Source organism: Cynoglossus semilaevis, chromosome 4, assembly GCF_000523025.1.
Source record: "Cynoglossus semilaevis isolate Cse_v1.0 chromosome 4, Cse_v1.0, whole genome shotgun sequence".
Classification (NCBI taxonomy): domain Eukaryota; kingdom Metazoa; phylum Chordata; class Actinopteri; order Pleuronectiformes; family Cynoglossidae; genus Cynoglossus; species Cynoglossus semilaevis.
Window position 1 is genome coordinate 1,324,595 of NC_024310.1, and position 15,891 is coordinate 1,340,485.

The following is a 15,891-nucleotide window of genomic DNA, read 5'->3' on the forward strand; positions in this document are numbered from 1 at the left end:
ACCCCTCAAAATAAACCAAAACACTTCAAATCCGTTCTTGGAGTGTTATTGGTGAAGTAGTTTTTAAAAAAAAAAAAAACAACACATCTCTGTTTCACCTGGGACGGTATTCATATGATAATGAACATGTATCATCAAAGAGAATCTTACGACTCTGACGAGGAGGAGAAATGATGCTGTTTATTACATTTGCATAATCTAAAAGATTGTTACGCCAAGAGCCGTTTAAACATCAGCGTATGACAGAGGTTGTTCGTTTTAATTGCCGTGAATTGCAGCGCGGACCATTCACCGTTTGCAAATCACCGTTTAGCGAAACTCATTATCAAGTCAAGTCTTCCTTTGATTCGCTCCTCACGGAACCACTGATGAATATATGAGGGTAAAAATAGCATGTTCTCTGCCACACCTGTGGAACACACCGCCACGCTAGTCAGCCATAGGCTGAAGGCAGCAAACCCCTCCGTGTTGTTACCCCGTTGCCCTCCACGGTGTATTTTCTTTTGTTCAGCCTCAGAGAATGTCAACAACGTATGGAATGTCTCAGGTTTTTCGGGTTCAGCGCTGCATGTTTGAGGAGGCTGTCAGTTCTATAATTGGTCGTCTCTGTGTCTCTGGGTTTTCTTCAGATCTCCCGCTTGTCAATCTTTCCGTGGAGCCGCAGCCTGTTCTGGAGGGCAACCTGGTGAAATTCCACTGCTCAGCGAAGGCCAACCCTCCAGTCACGTACTACAGGTGAGTAAAAGAGAACGCACTCCTCCATAAACACCAACAGGAAGTGGAAAAGTTCAAAGTTCCTCAGGATCATTTTATTGGAGAATAGTTTTTTTTTTTTTTCTGGTTTTGTCAAATTTTCCACTTCATTACCGAGGGTATTTATCACTGCCACACAGACAGATATCTGCCCCCACTTGGAGAAGACGAGCAGAACAACATTATCGCGAACGCACGTACCGATACGTTTGAGTGAAATGACACCTCAGAAAAACTCATTTGGGCCAAAACTTCTGGTTCCACCGAGGTGTAAGACAGAAACGCGACGCTTTGTTGGAAGTCATCGACCGTGGCCACGACATTTTCCCATCAGCGTGTTGACAGAATGTTAATGTTATACCGTCTACGATGTATGATGGCGCTATGAGAATTACAAAATTATTACTACCGAGATACTTTACACTGATGACTGCATTGTGTACTCTAGGTAGAGTTTCATATTAGAATTCAAACGAGGAATACTCGAGTATTTATTTGAAAAATCTTTTTTTTTTATTTGATATTCCGACGTCTGTGGACACGTTCACTCACGTTGTACAGATGGAGTCAACATAAACCTCTCTTTAACAAACCCGTACTCTCCAGAATGCAATTCTGTTTGACCAATCCTCCGCGGCTGATTGGTACCAATACTCCAACGTTCTCAATCTCCCCCAAGAAGTCCTTCAAGGTTAAGTGCTCGGCCACTGCTTTTTTTTTTTTTTTTTCCCTCCATCGTCCTGTAGACGCTTAACCTCCGACACATCACACACCATCAAGGCCTCCGTTATTATGCTGATGACAAACGGTTCTACATCTTTACCACATCCGTCACTCGGACCTTTGTCTCCACGATCACAAACTGCTTTACTGCAGTACTGCACGTACTGGAAGTGGAAAAACACACCTAAAACACCCATGTTTTTCCTGAAATCCATCGACTACTACAATAACGATCTGCACATTTGCATGTATTTTTCCACCGTTATATTCAAATATATTTATATACCTTTCTTTTCATATATTTTAACAACAGAACTGTGTTCTCTCCCACCCACTGATTCAGCTGCTCACTCCTTCATTACCTCAGAAGAGTACGACAATGTACCACGCATTTTAAAATATATTTTTATATTGAAAATACAATTAAGCCTTCATTACCTCAGAAGAGTACGACAATACCACGTATTTTATTTTATTATTATCATTGACAATATTATTAGGTGTAAAGGTATATAATAATATACACATACATATAAACATATAAAATATATTTGTAAAACCAAAACGTAATCTGCCCCCGTCTGGCTCGGTGTTTCTGTGGTCCATTTTAATTAAGACACATTCAACTGCACTCGTTAGTCTGTATTTGCCAAATAACAAAAATGGACGTTCATTACTCCAATTATACCCCTGTGTGGCATTCCAAGAATGACACTGAAGTCATTCGTCATAAGATGGATTTCTGCAAAAGATGTTTTCTTTTTTTTTTTTGTTTAAAAAAAAAAAAAAGAAAAAAAAGGGAGCCAAAAAATAAATTGAATTAAATCGATCGCAGGGTGAATTGGCCCTCTCTGAATCTTGTAATGGGATTGGGAAATCAAATGGATGTACAACACACTCACAGGTGGCAAAATAGAGATCTTGCCTTTTTTAATGGATTTGGCCCTTCTGAAGCAGCCAGGGAGGGCAGAGACATTGTGGAAAACAAGATTTGTATTTGATTGTGTAGGTGCACAGCAGAGACAGGACATATATTGTGCCTGCAGTGGGATTTCTCCTCCATTGTTATTACGGTGGATCAATGCTAAAACCCAAGCTCTCCCCGGGGTATTAAGGCCCAAGATGCAATAGGGGACAAGATGACTTTTACTTTCTGGAGGAAAACCAGTGAGTACAGAAATGATTTAAAAGAAACTAAAGCTTTTTTTTTTTTAAACCCTTTCATTAACAAACCAGAGAGAAACATGGTACACGTTGATTTTCTAAATGAAGTTCTAATGTTCAAAAAACAAACAAAGATTCCATTCCATTTATGAGGAGACAAAAGACAAACAGGGACAGGTCAGGGACACACTGTCCAGCCCGCACTACAGATTTATCTCCTATTTAAAATGACTGGAACAACATAAAGGTCTGACAATGATCATTGAATACAAAACCTATTTTAAATAACTTTTTTAATAGCTTTTTTTTAACATATTGTGTGGTTGGTTAAATAATTATTTTCTTTCTCATTTTTCTGTCTCAAACTGTAAGGACTGGAGTGCATTTGTAAATTAAAACATATCCCTATCAACATCTTTGGCTTGGACCGCCTCTCTCCCTCGCACCCTCTGTCCCTCTGTCCCTCTCTCCCTCTGTCCCTCTCTCCCTCTCTCCCTGTCGTTACATCACTAAACACCGGCTGATCATGGCGTAACACGACTGTAACTTCAGATACGAGATAAGAAATCTAAAAAATCCTGTTTCTGGGTTTTTATACACGTCCTTCGATCCACCTTAACGCTGCAGTTCACTGGGGATATTTGGGCCCCGTAATGCCTTCCTCAGAGGCTTTGACAAGAAAGAGCCCCCCACCACTTCCCCCTCCAGAGAGCAATATCACAGAGGAGAGGAGAAAGCTGGTCAAGCGGTGTGGGGCCATTATTCAGTACTAATACACTCTGTCCGTTTTGCTGAATCTGATCTCCAGTTAGACAGAGCACTCCTTAGACAGATGGCCTCTTTTCTTCCCCCCCAGAGGACCATCCATTCCCAGTGTGCACTGCACCATTTTGCAATGCTCATGTGAAGTGGCCTCCTGAGACTTAGGTTCCAAATAGTGCAGGTAGTAGACAAAGGTACGGTGTTTCTCTGTCGTCCACGGCCTCCTGTTAGATTTCTCCTCCGGTTCCATAAATCTGACTTTCAACGTGGAATGGCAGAGAAGATTTATTTCTGCAGGAACACGGACCAGTGCTGCATAGAACTTAGAGGGGGTGAGGTGAGAGGAGGAGGAGGGGAGGAGGAGGGTGAGATGAAAGTGGTTCTGAAAGAATGAATGGTGGAGGAATAATGTGGATGTATTTCAGACGGCTCTCGGGGAATCGACACACCGAGGCGCAGAGACGAGTGGGCCGGCACATTTTCATCCTGTTCAGTTAATAATAAGAGGAGGGCTAACTGCATACATCAACATCACAACGCCACCTTCTGACAAAGACACAGATGCTGGGCTTATTTTTTTAAATTTTTTCAAACATGCAAACGAGAACCTCCTAAAGACAAAAGAAGGAACAAAAACAAAGGCGATCGTCTGCACGTCCACTCATGAACAGAACGACAACGCAGCCATCGCTGTCGTGCTGTAGCAAACGTCTAAATCCTCATCAGTCTGGTGGGGGGGCAGGAGGGGGTGGGGGGGTATCCAATCTAAGAGTCATGGGGTGAGGGTGGGGGTAAAGTTCACCAGCTGACAGCAGAGCCACATATAGAGACAAACGACCACTTACTGCAGTGAACAGTCGAGCTAACGGCCAATCAGAGCAAACCAGAGAACACGCAAACTCCATACAGACAGACCAGGGTTTGAACCAGCAACCTTTTTTATCATTAAGTCATCACCAAATGACCACATGTATATATTTAAGAACCTACTGGGAGAAAAACAGTTTTTCATTCTTTTCATTATTGTGTTGTTCAACTTGAATCAACGTCCAATTATATCACTTTTTCTTAAACTTAGCACAGCTTAGTGTTTACTAAGTTTTCTTACATGAAGGAATAGTTATAGATTTTTTTTAATTATTATTCCTACGGCTCGTGGATAGATAGAGATTTTTTGATACTTTTCACTAAATTTGCGTCCAATTATACTTCATTCTGTTGACAATACACCATCGGTTCTGGTCCCATATGAACAAACCTCAGCCTCAGTCTTTACGTTTGGACTTGTTTCGTTTTTCCGTTTGAATTTCCATCTAAACCAAAGCTTTTTTTTTTTCTTTCGTTTTTCCGTTTGAATTTCCATCTTTTTCTACACGGCGTGAGACTGTGTTTGAATTGTCTGTTCATCGCAGAATTCCCACGTCATCTCTCACAGTGGGCACGTTAGGATGAATGGAACCACACTGGGCGGTGATTACCCGTGCTGATAATAACCACGGCTTCTGATTTACTGCGAACCTCATCGCTGATGGCATAAATACCGCTCTAATCTTATCGTTACTGTTTCATTGACTTAATCAGTTTCTTGCAGAGAGCGTAGTCTCCACCGTCAGGTCTTAGTCACTATTTCGTTCAGTTCCCTCCGTCAAACGCACACCGGTGCCATCCCGTCTCCGTGTCAGACACTGTTGCCCACATGAAGACGGCGTCCACTCAGAGTGTGACTGTTTGTTCAGTGGATCAGATACAGCAGCAGTGGGAAGTGACTCATCCTTCCAGAGAGGCTGCACCGGCCCCTGGCCTCATATAAACAAAGTGCAGGTGTTTGTGTAACCTTCAGCAACTTGTGTTTAGACACGGGGTTTGGACAAGACGGAACACAGCAGCAGAACTCTCAGGTTCCCTGTGGACGGTGCCATTCTGTCTCCGCTGCCACTAACACTGTCAGAGGCAGTAAAACTCTCCACTCAGGAGCAGACGTCTGCCCAAACATCCGTCCGTCCACCAGGCAGGTGGAGGTGAAAAAAATAAACTGACTCACCTTCAGATTTAGAACCAGATGATCAGCCACTATTACACTGTTCCAATTCTAGTAAAAATACAAATATTAAAACGTTTTATTAGCAGAATTAACACAAAATATCCATGTTTGAAAACTTCAAACTGCCCCTTTTATCTGAGGCTATTTTTTATGTACTTTTGTATCTGGTTAGAGCTGGTTCTCAGTTTAGGCAGATATTTGTATCAATATTAAACTTGTTAAGATAAAAATATTAAATATTGGACTCAAACCAACGTATTTTCTTCCTTTATGATGGAAATGACTTCAACGTACGTTGTGTTCTGTTAAATATATTCACTTTATGATAAAAATTAAATCTCAAAATCATCTCTCGTTCCACGACTTTACAAATACGCCAGTCTGCGATTCCTGCTCGTGTTTCTGTTACTGCGGTTATTAACGATATAATAATACAGTACCTCGCCAACGTCATCTGCATATCAAAATATATTACCATACTGTAGTTGCTGCAGTATGGTTGAACGCAGCAAAGTTAGCTTTTATTAGGTGTTATTAGGGTTTTCTGTGTTTCTCCAGTTCTCCGTCTTCTACACCAGAACAAGTCTTGGAAGAAGAAAAAAAAAAAAAAAACCTCCAGTGCCATAAAACAAAATCAAAAATCCCATGAAACCCAATTGAAATTCTGCTTCACTTCACCTACTGATTGAAGGAGGTAATCTGTCCTCATTTAAACGATAGCGTTTCAGTCATGCATGGGACGAGTTTAGTCATGGAAAACAAATGAGTTCCCCAGCCTGTGAAACTGCTCTTCTAGGGTTCTGTCAGGAATAAAGATGGAGACAGGCACCCATTCTGTTGTCACTGTTCTCACTGGCTCCATCAGTATGCAGCAGCCTCAACTGTGAACGAAGGGGAGGGGCGGGGGCCAGTGTTTGGACACATGAGACGTTGGTGGTCCCACAGACCTCCACGAACACCTCGTCTACTGAGACAAAGTGAGACATGAGTTTGGTCACAACTTAACGCTCGGGGAACGTCTCCGTCCCGTCGTCGCAGGAAGCGTCAATCAGGAACACGTACGCGATCCCATGTCAGTTTATTAGCATGAGCCGCTGCGTGTCATGCAGCATGTGCCAGCCAACGTCTTCAAAGGTGGAGAAGAAACCCATTTGTCATTTTGTGATTTGTTTTCCTTGCTGGCACCCTGTGCTGCACTCTTTGCCTAGCGTAATGAGGAGCGTGCTGTCTGCTTTAAGTTGCCGGGGAGCTTGTCACAGCATGGAAGGCTGCCACGAAAAACGCTGAAGCCAGCACAGGAAGCGTGGCCCAGAATGATGATTTATTTACACAAAGGAAAGCAATTGACATAAAAAATGTGTGAAAAGCCCGTCTGAACGTGTTTCTTCAGCGTTTCCCTTTGTCTCTTCCTACACCAGGTGGGCCAAAGGAGGCAGTATAATCAAGGAGGTCTCTGGAGACACCTATGAGGTCATTGTGGACCACTCCTTCTTTTCAGAGCCCGTTTCCTGTGAGGTTACCAACCCTCTGGGCAGCACCAACATCAGCCGTAACGTTGACGTTTACTGTGAGTGCAGCCGTCCGTCACTTCCACTGCGGTACCGTCACTGAGACGGTTTGGACGACTGCTGAAACTGAACGTTTTTACAATGTTTATCTCAACAGTTGGCCCCCGTATGGCTGCAGAGCCTCAATCTTTACAAGTGGACCTCGGCTCTGACGCAGTGTTTAACTGTGCTTGGACGGGCAACCCCTCACTAACCATTGTTTGGATGAAACGAGGATCCGGAGTGGTGAGTAAACTGATAGCAGACGCTGCGACAACCCAAAAGTTCAATTATGATACGACTATTTTTGTGAGGCATCCAAGACAAACTGGGCTCAAGATGTTCTGTGTAGCCATTATGTTCCATAACCAGGAGCTTTGCAACGCTCCTCCAAGACGTGGAGGTCTTAAAGTCCCGGCCTTCTGCTGACCTGTCAACAAATCTGTTGATTTAATCCAAACTCAGACTAATATCAACTCTCATATGTCAACATAAAAGAAGCTAGCCTCTATAGCTAGCCTCTATAGCTAGCCTCTATACTCCACCGTGGCCAGACCTTAAATTGGATTTTAATAATTGAGGAGACCTACTCTTTAAGGTATTAAACCGCCAACCTCACTGCTTTATTTTATTTTTTACTTTTCCCAAATCCCGGCCTGGTTGCCATCTCAAAAGTAAAATGCACCTTTGCTGTCATTTCACTTGATGATCTCTGTCTTGTTCCACCGCAGGTTCTTAGTAATGAGAATCTCCTGACGCTGAAATCTGTCAGACAAGAGGATGCTGGGAAATATGTTTGCCGTGCCGTGGTCCCCAGAGTAGGAGCAGGGGAGAAGGAGGTTTCTCTTACTGTCAATGGTAAGATGTATTGTTGCTGTGACTTTCAAACACACACCCACAAAGTTGTCAGATGTGTGCACATGCAGTACAAGTGTGAATGTTCAGGTCCGGGGGTCAGTCCTGGCAAGACGAGGCAATTTGTCACAGTGGCTGGAGTTGTGCTGGCTCCGTGGTTTACAAAAGTTTTTTTTGTTTTTTTTTTCTACATAGAAAATAGTATTTGCTGCATCCTTTCTCTTCTGTGGTAATTTTTAGTGCAGCAGTTTCTTGGAGACATGGTTAATTTTACCAGATGGGTGCAGTAACAAATCACAGGCCTTATTACCCCCCCCCCAACACACACACTACACTCTCTCTCACACACACACACACCCCATGTAACTTGTTGGGTGCATGAAAATTCATTTTCCTGATTAAAGATAAAAAAGCTGTTTCATCAACAGTCTTTTCAAGATACGGTCACACATTTAATAAGCAGGTGAAACGCACTACGATGCTAATTATATTCCAGGCTAGTAACAGGGACACTGTCTTTTCTGAGGCACTGAGTGACTAATGAATACAAGCCTTGCTGAGAGACCTGGCAAGTCTCAAACAAATGACTTCATTATCGGTGCTTGATATTCCGGGGGCATGCTTTGGTGGGGCAGAGGTTTTTTTTAGCCATGAGTTTTACATGTCTTTCATTTTCCCTCCTGTCCATCTGATGGACACCTGGAACGGGGGGGGGGGGGGGGGGGGGGGGGGGAGGAAGGAGTTTGAAGATGTTTACAAAGATGAACGGAGATTTGTCAAAAACCCCTTGAAATCTTCCCAGTTCATTTAAACATCCTTTCTTTTTATTTTCTATTATTTAATACCATAAAATAAAAAACCTATGATTTGGCTTCATATTTGAGCATCAGGCCCTGGTTATTTTATCACGTGTTAAAAAGACTAATTATAACGTTAGCTTCGGTGGCTGCTGCTGTAGCAGCGTACTGTACGTTGCAGGCTGTAAAACAGAAGTTGCTAAGTTGCTAACAAAGATAGCTGAGTAACCTACAGGTCAAGTCACCGCCATGTGGCCAAACAATGCTAGGCTAGGCTAACAAACAACCATCAACTCAGGTTTGAGAAAAGTTTCATTAGCTTGACTAAAACAAATGTTATTTGTGTCAACTGTTTTTATCTATATTTTATATTGTATCTACTAAAACAAATGTTATTTGTGTCAACTGTTTTCTACTATTACTACTATTGTATCTACATTTTTACATTTTGTTATTTATTCAATTATAATTTGAATTTACATAAAAATAAAGTAAATAAAGTAGGAAAGGATAGGATTGGTGAAACTAAGTTTCTAATGAAAACAGCTGATCACGTTCCTACGGTTGTGTTTTAAAAACCAAGCCTGGATGGATGGATTCCAACCACTGCTCCTCGTCACTGGTTCCTAACAGATAGCAGAGAAAGTAGGACAAATGTGTTTCCTAACAGACCAACTCTTTGGTCAGCAGTCTCCACGGACATTCTTCACGCAGCTCGACGGCGTACGGCGGCCGCCTTACGTCCACAGCACCTATTATTTTTGATGCATTTGGTTTTTACTTTACGTAACTGTGGAGATTAAGTGTTTTCTAAAGAAAAAAAAAAGTGCGACGCTAGAATGATGATGGATCGTCATTATAACGGTTTTTCACAGAACGACTGAATCTTTATTTGTGCAGACTTCACTTAAAGAAAACCAAGATGAGTGGTTTTCTGTTTTCTATTTTTTTTTTTTTACAGAGCTGCACCAAACTCTGTGTTTGACATTTAAAACCCTTCAGGCTTCACCTTTGTCAATAATTTACATACATTCATCGGCCTGAAGAGTCCTGAGTATTTTCCCATCAGTCTTTGAGGTGGATCTCTAGATTTATGAAATGTCAACGGTGCAGACGACATCGTAGAAAAGCCGCCAAAAAAAAGTATGAATTTCCCAGCCTTTCTGGGTCAACGTCAAACAGTGAGGACTGACCTGAGTTCAGATCCCGTCACTTCGTCGTCACGCAGCCAACGTCAACGAATGAATGACGCGTCTGCACCACTGTCACAATACAGTGAGAAAAACAGGTCTGAAAACCCAGACTGTTGACGACGCAGCAGCCGCTGTTGCTTTTTCAAATCTTCTTTGCTTTTGGTTCCCCCTGCAGAAATCCCAGAATTCCATCACTGCCATTATTTAAATAACATGTGTTTATAATTTGTCATTCCTCCGTCTCTTCCCTCTCCGCTCTTGTGTGTCACTTCCTCCCACTGTGGCGTAGCGCACAGACATGAAGATCTCCACCTTCCCTGGGGAAGAACCTAATTTAATTATAATCAAACAGCTAGCAGGGGATGCGGTTTGTGTTTAAGTCACTAATGGATACACATTGCCTTCCCGAGTCAAACATATTTAAAATGCAAAGCTCCTCAGTATCTGGCTGTACGCGCATCACATCCTCCAAGTGCACTCCTATGCATGTAATTATTTATGGAGCATATAAATTACACGCATATATTTTCCGATGTCCTGCAGTGGCTGGAAATGAGAAAATTATGTGATATGGATTTGCCTTGTACATGTTCAAGGAACACAGATTCATGCAATACATAATAATTAATATAGCAGCGTGTGCGAGTTCATTTGCATAGCCATTATATTTCTGTGCATGTGCAACAGACACGTCGAGCGGTCGGACTGCCTGCAGAGAAGAAGCCCACGTTCACAATAGAAGAAAGAGTGGAGAGAGCAGAAGCCAATAACCCACAGAGTACTGGTTGTTAGTGGAGAGAGCAGAAGCCAATAACCCACTGAGTGCTGGTTGTTATGGACCTTTTCTCTCTCTCTCTCTCTCTCTCTCTCTCTCTCTCTCTCTATCGAAGCAGCTTTTATGTTCTTCACTAATTAGCATTCCAGCTTCCTTTAGACTAGCAATGACAACATCCTGTATGAGCGGAGGAAGCAGAAAATTAATGAGGAGGAAAAGTGCATTTAAGTTGCTGCAAAAATTTTTTATCTGACCAACACATTTCAAGTACTGCGAGACGGGATCGCTGAAACTTTCTGCGAGACGTTGAACCCACTTTTCACATTTGGAACAGCCGTCACTTTAACAAACCCCACCAGACTCAGACGATAAATAATCATGTGTGAAAAACACTCTCAATTTATTCTCTCCCCAGTCTGGAAATATACTGTGAGGGTTCCTGACAAAAACACTGTAGTTCATTAAGACCATTTTAAGACAAGTATAATGTTTTAAAACAAAGAACGGTGGTTAAAAAAAGCAGATGAGGACGAATGTTTTTTTAATCATAGGAAATAACCATCATTACACCGAGGCCAAAGAGTGAAGTCATTCAACCTCCTTTTTTAAGAACATATAAGTAAAGCTTTGAAATGCGAGGTCCAACTTTTAGCCTGTATTTTTGTGCGGTTTAACATTAATCATCAACTACACAAAAGAACGGAGGTTCTAAAAACAGAGTCAGAGCCAAAAAAAAAAAAAGGCCAAGTGAGGTGAAGTATTTAGAGAAGATAACGTGGGTTTTTACAGATACTGTATTTAATATAAAAGCACGGTTTGGAATTTCACAAACGTTCCCATGATAACAGCTTTTTCACACGGACACAACTGTTAGAAAAAAAATACTTCCTCACTTTTGCCACACAAAAGACTGTTGTTAATATTCTAAAGAAACGGCGAAAACATGAAACAAATACCAGCATCGTTAACTAAAGTCAATTAAACAACCGTCTTCAGTTGTTTCTGCAAAAAAGAGTGTTGTTGTTGGAGCAGCTACGGCGTAAAAACACGTATCACACTCAGGTGATTAACTAAGTTAAACTTAGGTTGACCAAGAAACGGCTATCAAGTATCTGTATACACTCAGGTGATTAACTAAGTTAAACTTGGGTTGACCAAGAAACGGCTATCAAGTAAAAACTGACCTTTTTTTCCCGTATATTTTTCAAAGCTAACGAAATAAAAAAGCGATTCTGCTTCTAAAACCGCTCGTCCAATCATCATGAAAGCTGACCTTCCATCACCATCGACCGCTTCCAGCGCAGGAAGTGAACTTTTGGCGTCATTAATCCAGTCAGCACCTAGCCGCGGTTGTAAACAGAAGCTGTTTTGATCAATGCTGAGCATCAATAGGGTTTAATACGGACAAGTAGGAGGTGAAAAAAAAAAAAAAAAAAAAAAACTACGACAAACAGCTGATTCCTAACGATCTACTCTGGAAGTGACGGGTTCCTCAGGATCTCCAAACTCCAGGCCCACTGAAGTAAAGAAAGGCATCATGGGTAACTTCCCTGCCGCTTCTGTTAGCAAGGTAGTTTTAAACCACATTTACATACAGACTCATTAAAAATGCAGTTTTACAATTCTAAACACATTTATTATTCAGTATGATAATAACCGAGACGCCTCATTTAGTTCTGAATGTACAGCTATTACGCCGGCTGATCCAATTAGATGAAGCAGCTCAGTTACTGTATCTTCCCCGTTTGCAGTTACTGGCTTTACGCAGTACGAGACTATGTGATCATTAATCAATTTATATATTTAAAAGTATTTGGCTACTTATCGCCACAAAAACATATTTTACACGGTTGCCATTCTAAGAACACACTGCATCTGTTGGACATGAAATTAGCTGCTCCACTCCTGCAGCAGCAGCAGCAGCAGCAGCAGCAGCATCGGCGGCGGTTTTTTCAACATCCTTCAGTAACATACCAAGACACCATCTGGCAAACGCTCATTAAAATGCTAATTCATTTTAATAAGAGACAGGTAATAAACTGCAATTATGTATCGTCAGAGAAATGGCAGAGAGCAGGAGTTGGAGAGAAGTTGGCGGAGAAGTGAGTTGTCTCAGTAATCAGGACGCCGCCGCTCTCTCCGCCCCCTCACGCTCACATTCTTCACCTTATTACGGCGGATGTTTGATTTGAACAGCGGCCTTTCTCCAAGACACATAAAAATATTAGATGAAAGTCTTTGTTATTTATGTGATGTGGCTCAGTTAGTGATCAAAGGAAGAAGGAAACACGGCGTCGACTGTAAAAACCAAAGGTAATATACGGTATCTCACTAGTACACGGACTCACGAGTTTCTAGTTTTCAGCCGAAGACACCAAACAGGCTACGACCACCTCTGAATTTACTGTATTTTCCAGACTATAAGTCGCACTTTTTTTGGCTGGGTTTGCGACTTATACTCAGGTGCGACTTGTATATTAAAATATATAATTTCACTGGTTTGTTTTATTCACACTGAAGGCCACTAGAGGGCACTCTAGGCTTGTGTACCAGTATCTGCCACTTCTGCAATACTGAAATTTGTTCATTAAATTCACAGTGACAGCCCCTAGAGGGCACTGGTGCGACTTATACTCCGGAGCGACGTATAGTCCAGGAAAATACGGTATACAACTATATTCAAGCTGACCTATCGTACAAGCAACGGTGCCGAGTATTTCTGAATTTTCTGAAGTAGTAAAAATGACTCCGAGGACACACACCGACAGAACCAGGTCATGCGTGACATCTTGTCTTCATACGTGTGTGTGTGTGTGTGTGTGTCGCCCAGTGTGAACAGCCTCCAGAACAGATGGCGGACCAAGCAGTCAAGAACTTTGAGCTTTCATAAATACAGTTATCTAAGAGTGTAGTAGAGACGATCGGATAAGAGACCCAGATAATCTGTAAGGATCGTTCTAGAAGCGCAGAATAAAATCCAAAGTTGTTTTGGTGTCGTACGGTATTACTTCAGGGTCAAACGTGTTTGTGACCGGCGCTCTCCCTTCCATCGGTGTCGTCCTGATTACACTCCAAACAACCGCTGGAGCGCTCGCTCTCTCTCTCCAGCAACGTTTATCTCCATGGGAGAAATCAAAGCAGCCATAAATCAACAATTTGTTGATCTACTCCAAGGTCTCAGCCCCCCCCCCACCTGCCCTTCAGTCAGTCCCCGTGTGTCCTTGACTAGATGGTACCAGGGGATGAGGCGTATTCATCCTGCTCCATAACACAATTTTCTGCTAGATTCCCAAATTACCAAACACTTCAGGTGTTACTGCCTGGAACAGGGGAGCGATTACAACATAATGTTCCACAAGAGCTCGATTGAACACGGTTCTCATATGACCTGAAACTGAAAATGACTTTAATTATTCATGTTTCAATCTCTTTGACTCATCCTCCAACTTTCTGTTTTATGATTTCCTCTTCCAGGGCCACCTACCATCTCCAGCACTCAGACGCAGCAGGCGCTGCACGGAGAGAAAGGACAAATCAAATGTTTCATCCGAAGTACGCCACCTCCAGACAGAATTGTGAGCACCGGTTTCTTCTTTGCTTCGTCTTTAGCTTTTTTTTTTTTTTTTTGCGAGAAAACGTCTGATAGCACAACGAGGTCTCTCATGTCTCCATGGCACCAGGCTTTGAAAAAACAAAACAAAAAAAGAGTAGAGCGGTGTTTAATGACTGTGTCTGAGGACGGACTCTTAACTCGACCGTCTGATCTGTTTAACGCACACGGCCAGAGATTTCAGAATCAAATAATGAGTTGTTTTTTCCAATGAAAAGGTGAGCGTGAAGCTCCGGTGGAGCTCAGTGATCACAGCGACTCTGATCACGTTAGGATTTATGCACCTAATATAAACAAGAGTCTCTACCGTGTGTGTGTGTGTGTGTGTTTGCATATGCATGATAGTAATTGCCATATTTTTTTTCACCTAATGTGCAGTTATTATATCCATGTCCAGAATAAAGTAGCGCCGTAATTAATATCAGCCTGATTAGAGAGGCGTTCCTGCAGGAACTGTCTTGTTATCTCAGCTCTTTATGCTGAAAAGTCACACAGTACATGTTTAAATAAGTCAATATTTACCTGAGTATTAAAATAAAACCTCAAATCAAGGTAACATTTACCGCTCAGTATTTGTACTCCTCTGTGTAACGAACCGCCGGGGTTAACGAGCGTGAAGTTAGACTTCATCTGTTTAAACGAATTTTCTCGTCTGTCACTGAACGCAAGGAATTGTAATAGTTCTCCAAACAACGCAGTCTTTAGGGTTTATTTATTCATAGTCTCATTTATGTCACCAACTTAACAACGTCTTAAAAGAACTATGTCAAATGATAGTCCGACTCCATATATATGCGCATATATATGCACTATATACGTGCACATATATATACACATATATACATATATATGCGCATATATATACATACATATATATTCACATATATAGATATATATGCACACATATATATACATATACATGCACATATATATACATATATATGCACATATATATGTATATATATATAGAGAGAGTATATTCCCACAGTTCAGTGTATATATTAAATGTGTTCATGTTAAATGTGTCTTCTCCCAGGCTTGGTCCTGGAAGGAAACAGTTCTGGAGTCTGGAACATCCGGCCGCTACACCGTAGAGACGGTAACCACGGAGGAAGGAGTGATCTCCACGCTGACCATGAGCAACATCGTGCCGGCCGACTTCCAGACCATCTACAACTGCACGGCGTGGAACAGCTTTGGCTCCGACACCGAGATCATACGCCTTAAGGAACAAGGTGGGAGCCAAGGTCCGACAGGTTCCACCTTCCNNNNAGGTTCCGCCTTCCTCTTCTTCACGTCACGTCACGTCACGTCACGGTGGTTTTGTGAAAGTGGATGGTCGACGGTAGAACTGTGTTGTCGTCTGTGTTGGCGTGTGTTCAGTGTGTTGCTGTAGTTGTGTAACCACAGGTGGATGTATCTGTATGTGTGTGTGGGTAGTAATCCAGTCGAAACTGGTAATCCATCAAACTAACACAAACAACAGAACCGTTAACGGCTTCGTTTAACCTTTGATGAATAACCAAGTCAAAGGATTTTTTTTTTTTTTCAAACGTTTGGGTCCAACTCCCCGTCGGCATAACAACAGTTTACCACGTGACATATTCTCCCAGTTCGAACTTTACACTCGATACGTGTTGACATTTTCCCCCCTCCCCTCTGTGAGGAGAC

At 42.1% G+C, this 15,891-nt stretch overlaps 1 protein-coding gene across 4 annotated transcripts in view; it reads left to right on the plus strand.

Moving 5' to 3' along the window:
* Positions 1 to 15,891, plus strand: part of kirrel3b (kirre like nephrin family adhesion molecule 3b) — a 135,268-nt gene that overhangs the window by 111,992 nt on the left and 7,385 nt on the right. For 2 of the 4 annotated variants that reach the window (XM_025054872.1, XM_025054871.1), the window contains exons 6-11: positions 630 to 735; positions 6,862 to 7,010; positions 7,109 to 7,236; positions 7,722 to 7,848; positions 14,085 to 14,185; positions 15,257 to 15,455. In XM_025054872.1, the coding sequence (XP_024910640.1) occupies positions 630 to 735; positions 6,862 to 7,010; positions 7,109 to 7,236; positions 7,722 to 7,848; positions 14,085 to 14,185; positions 15,257 to 15,455 (810 nt within the window). Of the gene's footprint in view, positions 1 to 629; positions 736 to 6,861; positions 7,011 to 7,108; positions 7,237 to 7,721; positions 7,849 to 14,084; positions 14,186 to 15,256; positions 15,468 to 15,891 lie in introns of all 4 variants that reach the window. The other 2 variants (XM_025054869.1, XM_025054870.1) reach the window with 1 other exon arrangement.